At 42.7% G+C, this 15,312-nt stretch overlaps 1 protein-coding gene across 18 annotated transcripts in view; it reads left to right on the top strand.

The window, feature by feature from the left end:
* Positions 1–15,312, top strand: part of ZFR2 (zinc finger RNA binding protein 2) — a 116,088-nt gene that overhangs the window by 48,789 nt on the left and 51,987 nt on the right. For all 18 annotated transcript variants that reach the window (XR_012896744.1, XR_012896743.1, XR_012896745.1 and 15 more), the window contains 2 exons: positions 5,476–5,633; positions 7,901–8,020. Coding sequence is in view for 14 of the 18 variants with exons in the window: in XM_075903323.1 (XP_075759438.1) it covers positions 5,476–5,633; positions 7,901–8,020 (278 nt within the window). In the remaining 4 variants the exon portion in view is untranslated. The remainder of the gene's footprint in view (positions 1–5,475; positions 5,634–7,900; positions 8,021–15,312) is intronic.

Raw genomic sequence — 15,312 nt, 5'->3', positions numbered from 1 at the left:
TAAACTCCATTTTTAACTCTCCCGTTTTTGATGTATTGTCATTTTGTTTACAATGTCTGATTCTTCCAAATGCTTGCAGGTGGGGCCTTTTCATGTTCACATTATTATTATTCAGGAAAACTGATAAAGGAAAAGTAATTCTACATCAAGCTTTTTAATTGGTCTGAAAGTTCATTTTTTAACCACTTGGCTTCTAAAATCTAAAATTTGCTGTTGTCATCTTCCCCCTCTGCATCAACAAGTGCTCCAGAAACAGAGCAGGGATTTTTGGGTGTTTTACAAATAAGATGGCTTCCATATTTGCTAATTTCTTCTTTTTATCCCTGCTGTGAGAGGAAATGATGGGAAGGCTTCTATCTGAAAGTTGCATTGGCTGGCTGTGGAATTTTAGAAGAATATCAAACAGTAGCAGTTCTTCTTTGAGTGCTTGTCATGTCCATTCCACGTTAGGGCTGTGTCTAGACTGCACCCCTTTTGCGGAAAAGGGATGCAGATTAGACACAGCGCAATTGCAAATGAAGCGGGGATTTAAATCTTCCCCGCTTCATTTGCATGAACATGGCTGCCGCTTTTTTCCGGCTCGGGGCTTTGCCATCAAAAAGCGCCAGTCTAGACGGGGATCTTTCGGAAAATAAAGCCTTTTCCGAAAGATCCCTTATTCCTCTTAAAATCAGGAATAAGGGATCTTTCAGAAAAGGCTTTATTTTCCGAAAGATCCCCGTCTAGACACGCGCTTTTTGCCGGCAAAGCCCCGAGCCAGAAAAAAGCGGCAGCCATATTCATGCAAATGAAGCGGGGAAGATTTAAATCCCCGCTTCATTTGCAATTGCGCTGTGTCTAATCTGCATCCCTTTTCCGCAAAAGGGGTGCAGTCTAGACGCAGCCTACTGGTATTGAAGTTTTTCCTTCAGCAGTATCCATAGAGTGGCGGCTCTTGTGGCACCCTCCTGGCACAGTATAAAGGGTACCGCACACTCTTCCCACCCTCAGTTCCTTTGCTGCCAGTGACAATGCGTGAAATGTTCACTGCTCTAGAATTGCTCAGGCTTCATTCAGAGAAACTTCGTAAAATTAATGTAAATAGTTTGTGTTAGCAGTAATCAGTGTGTTAATCCTGCCAGGCTTTAAACCCTACGATTGCTGAGAATGTCCTGTGCCTGTCAGTGACCCACACAGTTGCTGTCTTAGGAACCTGGGTAAAGGGAACATAAGTGGCAAGTGTTGCATTTGTAAGTCTTATAAGCCAAAGACTAAGGAGTGAGAAATTACTTAGAACACTCCTAAGGGAACTGGAGCTCACTCTAGCACTGGAGCAGAGGTCTGACTTGGCACTCAGCACCGAGGCATTGGTGTGCAGTGCTATCAGCTAATCAGCACTGATCCCCATCTGCGCTTCTGACCAGGAAAGTTAGTAAGGCCAGTAAGGGTTGATCTCTCTCCCTGTAAGAGGAAGGACAGGGCTGAAACCGAGCTAAGGCCTGTGTTGGGCAGCTCGTCTCCCCATTCTGGAAGTCATGCCCCAGTTCATGTTGAGTGGAGAAGCCAATATTCCCTCTAACATTTTCTGTCCTTGGAAAGGTTGAAATTTTTTATGTGCAGCATGAATATTGAGGTAGTGTGTGGATGTGCACCACCAATAAAAACAAACAAACCTAGCTATTAATATATATTTTAAACAGGTCACAGGTGTGTAACAAAATATATTAAAACAAAGGATAGTTAACAAGGAGCAATGCTTACGATGTTTATTTAATATGAAATCGAATAAAAAGAAAATGAACACTACCCTTGGAGTACATTGATTATCAACTTTTGTAACAACTCAAGCTAGTAAACACATCAAAATGCATATTATGCACACACCTCAAGTTTAAGATGCTGAACAAATGCATGAGTCCACTAGAAATAGTCATTCTGTCCTTGCAAATACTAATACAATATTCACTGACACTGGAAAGGAGAGTAAAAGTCATTCACTCAAGCTTATATAGTTTATCTGGGGAATAATTTGCTATACAAAAACAAGTGAAACAGAAACCTGTTAAAACAGATAAAAGTTCTCCTGGTTTGAAACTGTCACCTTGTGTGTGTCACCAACTCAAAGAGTAGGAGCCTCAGAACAAATTAACTCATGGCTTCAGGGTTTGTAAACAGGTGCGTGTTTCAAAAGAGCTTGTGAATAAGATTTCCTACAAAACAACTAGCATCACACCTAGTACGTGCTACCTCTGATTCATAAGAGCCAGAAGTCTACCACATAGCAAAGATCTGGCCTTTAATGCAATACAATATACTGTGTATTAATTAGTAACACAGGATTTTTAAAAAATCATTAAGATCAGAGTAAATTCTGTAAAAATCTTTTTCTTTCTTATCTTAAGACATTTACACGTATGTAAACTTTGTTTAAAATGTATTCATGCAAATGTCCTGCCACACACACACACACACACACACACACCATAGTTTTCCCCCTCCCTCCAATTGAGATGGACAGAGAGGACTGCAATCTGGAATGCAGCAAGTGAGTCAGGAGGACACCCTGAGCAAACTCCTCCATCCCCTTCTCGCCTCCGCCACCTCCACCTCACTGCACAGATGCCAACATTCACCCACCCCCTATCTCCCACCAACCCTTGTGCAATCTGCTCTCCCCAGCTCAGCTGCAGGCACCAGCAGTCTAGCTGGGAATTAAGACAGGCCATACAGCATAAAGAAACTCTCAACTTCCACCTCACCCCACTTCCAGCACCCACTCTCCCCCTATTTCCTCCACTTACCCCATGCAGCCAGCTTCACCCTACCCGCCTTATCAGCCGAGGAGGCTTGAGGAGAGTGCTGGGTTTCCACCTCTGCCTCTCTCTCCTCTCCAGGGGCCAATCCCCTCCCCCCTCCCAGCCAAATACTCCTTCCCATCTGTTCCTCATCTCCCCAAACACCCCTATCCTACAACTCTCTCTATCCCTCCCTCCTCCCCCTGCCCCCCACCGCTCCAGCCACTTATTCCCTCCTCCTTATCTCTTCTCCCTACCTGGTCTTGGAGCACCTCCATTGAAGCAGGCAACTCTCTTTGAAGCTGCTTGAAACTTCCTCTCCCCAAATCCCAGCCTGCGCGGGAGCTCTGAGCCTCTGGACAGGGCTCATTAAACAGCTGTGAGGCCATGCTGCTTACAGGGAACCTTGGGTGCAGCCCACCCTGTTCCTTGCCTGAAAGACTGGATGCAGAGGGACACCTTCATCATATTCAGCTGCAATCAACACCCAAAGTTCTCCTGGCCGTGCCAGAGATGATTGCTCCCTGTGCTGCCCTCCCCAGCTCTGGAGGTGCCTGGACCCAGACACTTTGGAACTCTTCTGTCCTCCCTCACTGCAGCGGCACTTCTCCATGGAATGGGGGATGTCCTGGCAATGGTCACCTGGTAGAAGTTGACATGCCTTGGACTTTGGGAGACAGATGCAGCAGAGTTCTCTGGGGTCACTGGACCTTGGATGCTGACAGAGGGAATTCACCAGTCACAGACCTTCGGAGGCACATGTCTCCTGGCATGAGCATTGGGATCAACCTGTCATATTGCTGTGTCGATGTTACAGTTCCTGGGACAGGAGACATGGGCCCCACCATCAGTCCTCAAGATGGATGTCACAGTGTACCAGGAGAGTCCCCCAGGTGTCCAGCCCACATTACTTCTCAAACTCTTTCCTCATCCTGGCACTGGTCTCAAAGCATGAAGTGTGGATCGCTGGGTTCCCAGAGTGGATCCACCAAGTGCTGCTGGTTACCAGTGTCATCAAGGAGTCACTTGTCCTATTCAGACCACGCTTCCTCCAAATATGACCAAGGGCACTGCTACATGGAGAGTCACTGCTCCAACAGATCTTGGCCTAACCATTCAGGATATGGATGTAGTACGAAGCAGGGCTGAATCCTGGTTAGACAGCTTCCCAGGCCTTCAGTGCTGTCTATGTCATTGGCACCGAAACCTGCCCGGGGCCAGCCCCATGTTACTCCTGGATTGCATGGTGGTTCACTCAGCCCTCCCACCCTGCCTATTTGGTGACAGGAGTTTCGGATAGGCTGGTGGCCTTGCCGAACCATCCCCCGCCAGTGCTTGAAGCCTCAAGGGAGAAAACTCACCAACTCCATGTGGATGAAGGGAGTCAAACTACTGGACTGCTAGTGGGCACCATCGATCCCTCGGTATTAGCTTCCTCTTTGTCATTGCCAGATGAGAATATCATAAGGACCCCTCACACCCTTTCTATTCCTCAAGGTGACTAAGGTACACCAGGAACTATTGAAGGGACTTGCTTTCAACCTCAGCCTGCAGGTGGAGGAGATGGCGGAGCAAGAGGACTCCCTGTTTGTTGTCCTTTCTCCCACTGGCCTTCCCCTTCACGAAGAAGTGTCAAATTATCAGTGCTTTATAAAACCCTCCTTTCTGACCCCCTGTTTCCAGACAGGCAGAGTGAAAGTTAAAACTTTAAACCTTGGGCCTTTATGTAACAGGTCTGGAGTGCAAGCAGTTTAAACTGATGCCAGCTTAGGACAAGGGAGTTAGTTGACCATGGCAGGATCCATCACACAGGAAGCCCAAGAGCTACAAGCAGCAGTAGAGGCCCCTGTCTCCTCCCTCCACCCATTCAAGCTTAGCTTCACAAGCAAGGGGCTAAAAAGTTGTTTTGAGGGTATGCCCGAGGATGACATATTGGACCTTTCCCTGAATCCAGTTTTTGCCACTCCCCTTTCCCATTTCCTTCTGGAGTGGTCCCTACGGATACTGTTGAAGGAAAAGCTTTCAGCATTGGTGCATGTGACAAGCACACATGCTTAATGTGGAATGGATCTGAGCAACACATCTTGAGAACCAGTTACAGAACTGGTAACTGTCTTTTATATTTTGTTGGAATCTGTAGAAATACTTTTGAACCTTGATATTCAACTTTTTTTAAAAATCTCTCACCTTTGAGCCTTCACCTCTTCAAAAAAAATTTATATTTAATTTAGCTTGTAAGAACCATAGTTATTGAAGTTCAAGTCTGTCATTTGTCCTATGTCAAAAGAATTGTTATTATTAAAAGAACTTCCTTATCTTTATAGTAGTCTAGATGTTCATAGTAGATGATTGTTCTAAATTTAATTATTGGTCATAAGAGAGTGAAGACTTGTATCTGAATGAAAGGCTGATAAGAAAAACCTGCACATGACTAGAAATATGTAATTTTTAAATATTACTCTAGATATGGGTGTTTTTGTTGTCATAGAGATTGTATAATTGAGTCTTAGATCTTTATTCAGTTATATTTTGGCAGCTACCATAATGACAAAAAAAGCCATATAGAGCTAGCCATGGAGTATTGTCATTTGAGAAATTAACAGTGATGGGATGGGTTTGTACAAGTGCTGATAATGAGAATAAGGATTTTTTTCACAGATTGTAAATCATTTTGGTTATTAATCCATCTCTCTTTATTCAGGGACTAATAAGCTTCAGGAAACAAGTATCAAATTGGAGGAAGTGAAGGTGCAAACAAAATCAGAGCTACGATATGAACAGCCAACCCATGATGTCTCTGGAAATGGCCTAGGGATTTTACTTGACGTACAACCTGTAGGACATGACTATGTGGAAGAGGTAATGCTTAACCACTTTTTTCATATTTCACAAATCATTCGCAAATAAAGCTGTATAATATGAGGCTTTGAAGCTGACATATACGTAAAGCACAGAGTTTTATTTATTTTCAACACTGAGCAATCTGAGAAAAATCACATAGCTGCAGGTTTCATCTGGTGTTGAATTGCTATGGCCCAATTTCACATCTAAATTTGGGCACCCAAATGCAGAATGTAGACAACCTATTAAGGAACCCTTGTCTGAGAATTTTGTGTGTGCCTTGCCTACATAAAGCTAATGAGGCTGTGCCAAAATGTCAAAATGATTTAGTTATATCGAAAATTGATAATCATTAATTACATCTTTAAAATGTTGCCTTGATCTTAAATTCCCAGTTAAGTATAATGAGATTGGAAAATCAAGATTAAATTTTCATCTGTATCATTTCCAGAGAAATGTTGTTTACTTTAGTGTTGTCTTGCTTCTCGTCCTTGCTAAGATTATAAACAAATAAGAGATGAGCAGCAAACAGTGTTTAAAGTTTATGAAACATTTATGTCTGGAGTCATGCCACTGTGAGCAAGGGATGTTAACATATAGCCATTTACGCGATTAACTGATAAGCCTAGGCTTATCCACACCCCCCCCCCCCCCCCCCCACTGCCTCTATATCAGAGGCAGCAGGAGAAGGGAGCTGGCTTAAAGCTGTCTCCCTGCGTGTGCTGGTTCCCGCAGAGCTGCCTGCACCTCCCACCCCTGTGCTGCTGCCTCTAATAGAGAGGCAGCAGTAGAGGTTGAGGGGGAAAGACAGGATCCAGTACACATGGGAAGCCAGCTCCTCACGTGGATCGGCTCCCATTGAGGCAGCAGGCTGGAGCCAGTCTGCATAGAGAGCCGACATTTAAATCCGCTCTCTTCGTGGGCTGCCTCCGCCTGCCGTCCCACGTAGCTGCTTCTGATAGAGAGGCAGCAGCATGGAGTGGCAGGGGGGGTTCCCCAGGAGCGGGGCCAGGAGAGCACTGGCTGCTAGCCCTACCCCAGGAAGTATTTTAGGAACTGTGTGACTGCTAAGAGTTATTGTGACTACATGATTAGTAAAATACACAATATCTCACATCCATACTGTTAGCTAATAGTTGAGACTCAGAACCTGAGAATCACGAGCTAGCAAAAGTTGAGAACATCTTGGTGCTGCAAGAAGTGGTGGCGGTGGTGCTAGTCACAACTGAATAGATGATGCTCTTTATTTTGAGTCATTTCTGTACCAAAATCCTGGCATGGTGCTAAGGTGTATTGTGCAGATGGAGAGTCCAACTCTGGACTATGTTACTGAAGCTTCAGGGGCTAGCTAAGTTAGTCTGTACAGGACCATTATTTTGGTCGTAGACATCCAACACTGTGGTCATCTGAAGAAGTGGGCTGTGCCCAGGAAAGCTCATGATACCATCTACATGTTTTGTTAATCTTCAAAGTGCTAACAGACTATTTGTTGTGTTACTGAAAGTTGTTATGATGCTTTTCATAAGTATTAAACCTAATGTTCTTTTTACGATGCATTAAACTGTAGGGCTGTGTCTACATTGGCACCCTTTTCCGGAAAAGGGATGCTAATGAGACTAGTCGGAATTGCAAATGCCGCGGGGGATTTAAATATCCCCCGCGGCATTTGCATGAACATGGCTGCCGCTTTTTTCCGGCTCGGGGTTTTGCCGGAGAAAAGCGCCAGTCTAGACGGGATCTTTCGGAAAACAAAGCCTTTTCCGGAAGATCCCTTATTCCTGATTTTAAGATGAATAAGGGATCTTCTGGAAAAGGCTTTATTTTCCGCAAGATCCCGTCTAGACTGGTGCTTTTCTCCGGCAAAACCCCGAGCCGGAAAAAAGCGGCAGTCATGTACATGCAAATGCCGCGGGGGATATTTAAATCCCCCGCGGCATTTGCAATTCCGAATGGTCTCATTAGCATCCCTTTTCCAGAAAAGGGTGCCAATGTAGACAAAGCCTAGATGAAATTTAGGGAGTCCCAGAATAAACATGTATAAAAGCGGGTATTGTATCTTCTCTTTCAGTCCTAAACAGCTATGCAGTGTCACCGTGAACTATTAAATAGATTGTGCGTGTCACCCAAAAGTTGACTGAGTTTCAGTGATGGATAAATGCATATACTTTAAACTTTGTAAAGTGCTTTAGGACCCACTGTGATGTAAGGCTCTTCTTAAATGCAAGATAATTTTGTTATTGTCACCAACAGTGCCTATAAATATTAAATCATATATTTTGTCTCAGGTATGCAATGATGAAGGAAAAATGATCCGGTTTCACTGTAAGCTCTGCGAGTGCAGTTTCAATGATCCTAATGCAAAGGACATGCATCTGAAGGGGCGTAGGCATCGGCTGCAGTACAAGGTGTGAATGGGGACATCCTTTCAGGATGCTGAACCAAAGGGACTTGGATAGTACTGGCCTCAGTCTCAACTCCTAAAATAGAAGGGAGAGAAATCCATTAGTTTATTTTGTAAAGAGTTTTTCCTAAATATAAGGATTCTCACTGGTGTGAAAACAAATAGGATGAATCCAGAAAAATTCTTGCAAATATTTTTTCCCACTGCTTGTTCACTTCCACATCTCAGATATTACTGTATTTAGTGTGTATATATATATTTAATTTTTTCATAAAAATATAAAGGAAACTACCGTAGGTGTTTGGTGCAAATAACTTAATGAAAGTGGTAACTGATTTGAGTAGATTTTGTTATAGGAAATAAATGCTTTCTAGTATCTTATAGGCACTTAGCAAATAGTCTGCAATTCAAAACTATTGTAAAATGAAATCAGTTTTGCATGTCTGAATGAAGATTTTCAAAACACAACTTTGACCATTTGTTTTGTATTTCATTTGGATGGAATTCTTTCTTTCCAAGGCTACGTCTAGACTGCAAGCCTCTTTTGAAAAAGAGCGTCTAGACTACAACCAGTACTTTCGAAAAAGCACAGTTTGCATTACATAGCTCCTTTTTTCAAAAGAGCACTTTTGAAAAAAAGCATTATTCCTTGTAAAACGAGGTTTACTGCGGTTGAAAAAACTGCTGCATTCTTTCGATTTACTTTTGAAAGAACATGGCAGCAGTCTAGACACCGGGGAAGTTTTTTCGAAAAAAAGCCACTTTTTTTTTAGAAACACCCCCCTTCCCTTCTCCCCCCCCCGTAGTCTAGACACACCCTAAAAGAATAAAATCATGTTGTGTGAAGACAGGTTAAATTACCAATTCAGCTTTTTCTGAGACATCTTGCTAGAATGTTAACTTTAGAAAAAAACATTCCAAATATTTATTTTTCAATTAGTAAATAGTTATACAATAATTTCTGAGGACTATCCAGTAGAACTAAACTTAGTCCCTTTCCCTTCCCCAGTTCTAATAATTTCTTGAAGAGAGTAGCCATACCATCTCTTTTCCAAAGCACTTATCAAGAATGAGTCTCTATTTCTGCCTTTAAGTGGGGCGGTAGACCACTTAAACATCTTTTTACAGTGAATATTGCAGTTCAGGCCCCTGAAACAGTGTGGCCAACAGTTTGCAGCTTCCCAGAACTAATTCAAAATGGACTGATTGATAGCAAAATTAATCTTGCATTATTAATGTGAAGCCCATGCTGTTGCACAGGTCACAAAGAATTGAATCCATCAAACTCAGTCGGACTTTGTCAATTCAAGTCTCAGTGAATATAGTCACTATGGAAGAGTTCATCTTTTCCATTTAACTTTTCTTGCATTGGTTGATCTTAAAATTGCATATAAGCACTGATTGGTAAAGTTCTGTTTTCAGAGTACTTCTAGCGGCACAAAGCATTTCACAAGCACTATGTCACAATACGTTAGGGGTGTCAAACACTAGTTAAATCCAGCATAGATTTAACCTAAAACACTTATTTTAAAATTCTTAGATTAAAACCTCCTTAGGTCCTCTTTCAACAGGAGTTGGTCTTTTTGGATGGAAAAGCATATTTGGCTATTGACCAATATGGAGAATATTTTATCATGTGGGACCTGTTCCAGCGCCTGTTGAAATTAAGTTTTCTTGGAAGCAGGATTAGGCTTTTTAGAACATTACCACCTCAGTGTGTCATTCCATCACACACAAACTGTTTGTTTTGGAAATTTGTTTGAGCTTGTCAAGTCCAGAATTGGCCACAACCAATATTTTGAAATAAATTAGCAAGGTATTCAAAAAGGAGCCAGATCAATTCATAGACTCATAGATTTTATGGTCAGAAGGGACCATTATGATCCCCCATTTATGATTCATGGAGAATCATAGAATACTAGACCTGTAAGGGACCTTGAGAGGTCATCAAGTCCAGTCCCCTGCCCTCATGGCAGGACCAAGCACCATTTAGATTAACCTGCTTTTAAATCTCTGGTATGGAGATTCCACAACCTCCCTAAGCAATTTATTCCAGTGTTTAACCACCCTGACAGTAAGTTTTTCCTAATATCCAACCAAAACCTCCCTTGCTGCAGTTTAAGCCCATTGCTTCTTGTCCTATCATCAGAGGCCAAGGAGAACACATTTTTCCCCTCCTTCTTGTAACATCCTTTTAGATACTTGAAAACTGCTATCATGTCACCTCTCGGTCTTCTAAACTAAATAAATCCAGTTCTTCCAGTCTTCTCTCATAGGTCATGTTTTCTAGACTTTAATAATTTTTGTTGCTCTTCTCTGGACCTTCCCCAATTTTTCCACATCTTTCTTGTAATGTGGAGCCCAGAACTGGACACGGTACTCCAACTGAGGCCTAATCAATGCAGAGTAGAGCGGAAGAATGCCTTCTCATGTCTTGCTCACAAATCAGGGGCGGCCCTAGTTTAGCTGCCAGCAACGGGCACCTGAGGCGAACCATGCAATCGGTGCCTCCACCTCCAAACCCCTCAATGATATTGTGCCACCATTTGGCGCCCCATTTAACTTGGCGCCCTAAGCGACCGCCTAGTTTGCTATATGGACGGGCCGCACCTGCTCACAATACTCCTGCTAATGCATCCCAGAATCATGTTTTTCTTTTTTTGCAACAGTGTCACACTGTTGACTCATATTTAGCTTGTGGTGTACTCTGACCCCTATATCCCTTTCAGTAGTACTCCTTCCAAGACAGTCACCTCCTATTCTGTATGTGTGGAACTGATTGTTCCTTCCTAAGTAGAGTACTTTGCATTTGTCCTTATTAAACTTCATCCTATTCAGATCATTTCTCCAGTTTGTCCAGATGATTTTAATTATTACCCTATCCTCCAAAGCACTTGCAACCCCTCCCAGATTGGTATCATTTGCAAACTTAATAAGCATACTCCCTATGCCATCATCTAAATCGTTGATGAAGATATTGAACAAAACCAGTCCCAAAATAGCTGTGGATCCCCACTTGTTATGCCCTTCTGTCAGCCGATGGTCAGGCCAGTGTGTGTGACTGAACCATTAATAACTCTCTGAGAATGGTTATCCAACCAGTTATGCACCCATCTAGGTTGTATTTCCCTAGTTTATTGGTAAGGTCATGCAAGACCATATCAAATGCTTTACTGAAGTCTAGGTATATCATGTCCACCACTTTCTCCTTATCCACAAGACTTGTTATCCTGTCAAAGAAAGCTATCAGATTGGTTTGACATGATTTGCTTCTTTACAGATCCATGCTGACTGTTCCGTATCACCTTATTATGTTCCCTATGTTTGCAGATTAATTTCTTAATTATTTGCTTCATTATCTTCCTGACACAGAAGTTAAGATGACTGATCTGTAGTTTCCTGGGTTCTTATTTTCCAGTTTATAGATGAGCACTATATTTGCCCTTTTCCAGTCTTCTGGAATCTCTCCCGACTTTCATGACTTCTCAAAGATGAAAGGTAATGGCTCAGATACCTCCTTTATCAGCTCCTTGAGTATTCTAAGATGCATTTCATCAGGCCCGGGTGACTTGAAGACATCTGTCTTTTCTAAGTAATCTTTAACTTGATCTTTTCCTATTTTAACTTCTAAATCTACCCCATTTCCACTAGTATTCACTATGGGTACGTCTACACTACAGCACTATTTCAAAATAACTAGCGCTATTCTAAAATAACTTAGTTCACGTCTACACAGCAGGCAATTATTTTGAAATAGTGTCAAAATACTGTCAAGCTGGAGGACTTCTTATTCCGACTCCTGTAACCCTCATTGTACAAGGAGTGAGGGAAGTTGGAGGAAGAGTGCTCTATTTTGAAATAAGTGCTGTGTTAGACACTCCCTTTTTTAAAATAAGCTATTTCGAAATAATATACGCAATTGACGTAGCTCAGTTTGCGTAGCTCATTTCGAGTTAAGCTCTGCAGTGTATATGCACTGTGTTAGGCATCCAGTCATTATCAATCTTGTTTGGTAAAAATTGAAATGAAGTTGTTAAACACCTCTGCCATTTCCAGGTTTCCTGTTACTGTTTTTCCTTCTTTGCTGAGCAATGGGCCCCCACCCTATCCTTGGTCATCCTGTTGCTTCTAATATATTTGTAGAATATTTTCTTGTTAGCCCTTATGTCTCTAGCTAGATTGATTTAGTTTTGTGCCTTCACCTTTCTAATCTTGCCCCTACATACTTGCTTTATTTGCTTTTATTCATCCTTTGTAATTTGACCTAGTTTCCACTTTCTATACTACTCCTTTTTGAGTTTTAGATCATGCAGGATCTCCTGGTTAAGCCAAGGTTGTCTCTTGCCATACTTTCTATCTTTCCTATGCAGTGTAATGGTATGCTTTTGGTCCTTTAATGATGTCCCTTTGAAAAACTGCCAACTGTCCTCGGTTGTTTTTTCTTAGTCTTGCTTCCCATGGGACCTTACCTACCAGCTCTCTGAGTTTACTAAAATCTGCCTTCCTGAAATCCATCTATTTTGCTGTTCTCCCTTCTACCATTCCTTAGAATCATGAACTCTATGATTTCATGATCACTTTCACCCAAGCTACCACTTGCAAATTTTTAACCAGTTCCTCCCTATTTGTTAAAATCAAATCTAGAACTGCTTCTCCCCCAGTAGCTTTCTCTACCTTCTGAAATAAAAAATTGTCTCCAATGCAATCCAGGATGTTGTTGGATAATCTGTGCCATGCTGTGTTAGTTTCCCAACATATGTCTGAATAGTTGAGGTCCTGCCATTAGCACCAAATCCTATGCATTGAATGCTTTTGCTAGTTTAAGATAAAGCCTCATCCACCTCTTCTGCCTGGGTAGATGGTCTGTAGTAGACCCCTATTTTAACCTAACCCAGAGACTCTCAACAAGTCTGTCTCCTATGTTAATCTCGCCCTCAGTCCAAGAGTGTACATTTTTAATATATAAGGCAACACCTCCCTTTTTTCCCTGCCTATCTTTCCTGAGCAAGCTGTACCCTTCTATACCAGTATTCCAATAGTGTGTGTTATCCCACCAAGTTTCAGTGATACCAATGATGTGGTAGTTGTGTTTATTTACTAGCACTTGAAGTTCTTCTTGCTTATTCCCCATACTTCTTGCATTTGTATACAGACATTTAAGATATTGATTGGGTTTCTCCCACCACCACCCAGTTCTTCCTTGTCCCTCCTTTAGCTCTGCTATTATAGCACATGAATGAGTAGCATAGGGTGGTAGTCAAAGGGCCGGATAATCTCGACAGTCCCACTGTAACATCTCGAATACAGGCCCCTGACAGGCAGCATATGTCCTAAGATGTCAGGGCAACAGAGGGGCACCTCCATCCCCTCAAAAGAGTCTCCAACCACCACTACCCTATGTTTCCTCTTCACAGTGGTGGCTGCAGACGTCCCACCTTTGGGGGTAGATGGCTTCTTCTCTTCTGCCTTGGGGGGTGATTCCTTCTCTCCTGTATCTAGAGCAGCATAGAGATTCACCAGAGCCAAGGTGGGAGTGCTGGGAGAAAGGGTGGAGCACTGCCTGCTGCCAGAATTAACCAGCTTCCAGTGTCCCCCCGAGACAGAGCCGTCTACTCCTCCACCAGTGGTTGCTAGCAGAATAGGTCTGTCAATGGCTATTAGCCAGGATAGGCAAGAATGATGTCCCTGCAATAATTTTTGCAACGGGGCCACTTCACAAATTTTGGTACATGGTCATGGACTGGCTCCAAGCCCCTGAAAGGGGCGGGGCCTCAGGTGAAAGGAGTGGGGTTACAGAGAGTGTGTGTGTGTGTGAAAGAGAAACACAGAGAGAGACAAATTTTGTGACACATTGAGTATGTATGACAGTGATGGGAGAATGTGTGCAGCAGTGTATGTGACAATGATTGTGTGTTTGTGGCATAGAGATAGTGTGGCACAGACTGGGTATGTGTGGCAGTGACACTGGGTATGTGTGGCAGTGACACAGAGTGTGTGTGCACTAGCTAAGTTTCTGAAAGAATCCTAGAATCCATAGAATACTAGGACTGGAAGGCACCTCGAGAGGTCATCGAGTCCAGTCCCCACTGTCTCTTGAAGGGAAATCTGTGCTGCTCTGTTATCTCCCCCCACCTTTGTTCTGCACTCCTCTGAGTCACATGCTTCAGATTAGAGCAGCTCTGCTGACTCTGTGTCTGTCTATGACCCCTGCTTGGCAGAGGTGGGGTATTGGGGAAGGGGACACCCTGACTTCAGTACTCCCTTCCCTGCTCCCCCCTGCACAGCTAGCAAGAGAGTCCTGGAAGTAGTTCCGTTGCAGGACAGAGGAAGGTGGGGGTAAGAGGCAACCGTACACACACTGCAGGTGCTGTTGCCTTTGGCTGTAAGTATGCACCTCTGCTGATCAGCTGGGTGGGCTGGATTTGCCCCTCAGGCTTGAGTTTGCCCCGCCTCTTTCAGTAGCTGGGAATGGGAGACAATGTTTTGAGGATAACCTGTTCATTCTCTCTGGGGAACCTGGCATTGGCCAGTGTCAGAAGACAGGATACTAGACTAGATGGACTTTGGATCTGACTCAGTATAGCTGTTCTATTGAAGCCTACGCAGAATAAAAATATTCTGCCTTTTTATTTGAAAGTAATGAGCAGATTGTTCATTTCCATTGACTGTAAGATTTAGAGACTTTTTAAAAGCTATGAGATGGGAGAAAAAACATTTTTTGCTGCCTAGCCACTTTATTCTGTTTTCAGTTGTTCATGCTTCAATCAGTCATGACCCTTTTCATGAGAATATGAGTTCTATTTGCTAAGTGTTTACCTGTGCCTGCTACTTGTTCTGCAACTCAAGTTACCATTTTTTTAGGATCAAAGGGGTAGCCTTATTGGTCTGTATCTTCAAAAAAAAGTGTTTTTGTACTTGTATTGGTAGCATCTTTTCCACACCAGCAAATGCAGCATTACAACATTTCCATAGCAACCAAATGTCTGTAAACAGCATTGATTTAAGGTGAGAAAAAAGCAGCAGAAATGAATTCTTAAAGAACTGATGTCCCATATTCAATCAGATATTCCTCATTTATATGAGACTGCATTAATATGAAGTCAGATTAGAATTATTCTCAGAATATTGAAATGTATTTAACATCCCTTGGTTAGGCCTTTGAATATCACTTTTGAAATATCTCAGCTTCTGGTCTTCTGTTTATGTGAAGTTGGAGATTGGTCCCAGATTTTCAAAGCTGGGTATTTTCATTTTGGATTCCTTATTTAAGACTCCTTAGGCCTGATTTTCAGAGGT

Source organism: Pelodiscus sinensis, chromosome 19 (assembly GCF_049634645.1).
Source record: "Pelodiscus sinensis isolate JC-2024 chromosome 19, ASM4963464v1, whole genome shotgun sequence".
NCBI lineage: Eukaryota > Metazoa > Chordata > Testudines > Trionychidae > Pelodiscus > Pelodiscus sinensis.
Note: the sequence above shows the minus strand (reverse complement) of the source record. Positions and strands in the feature narration are given on the sequence as shown.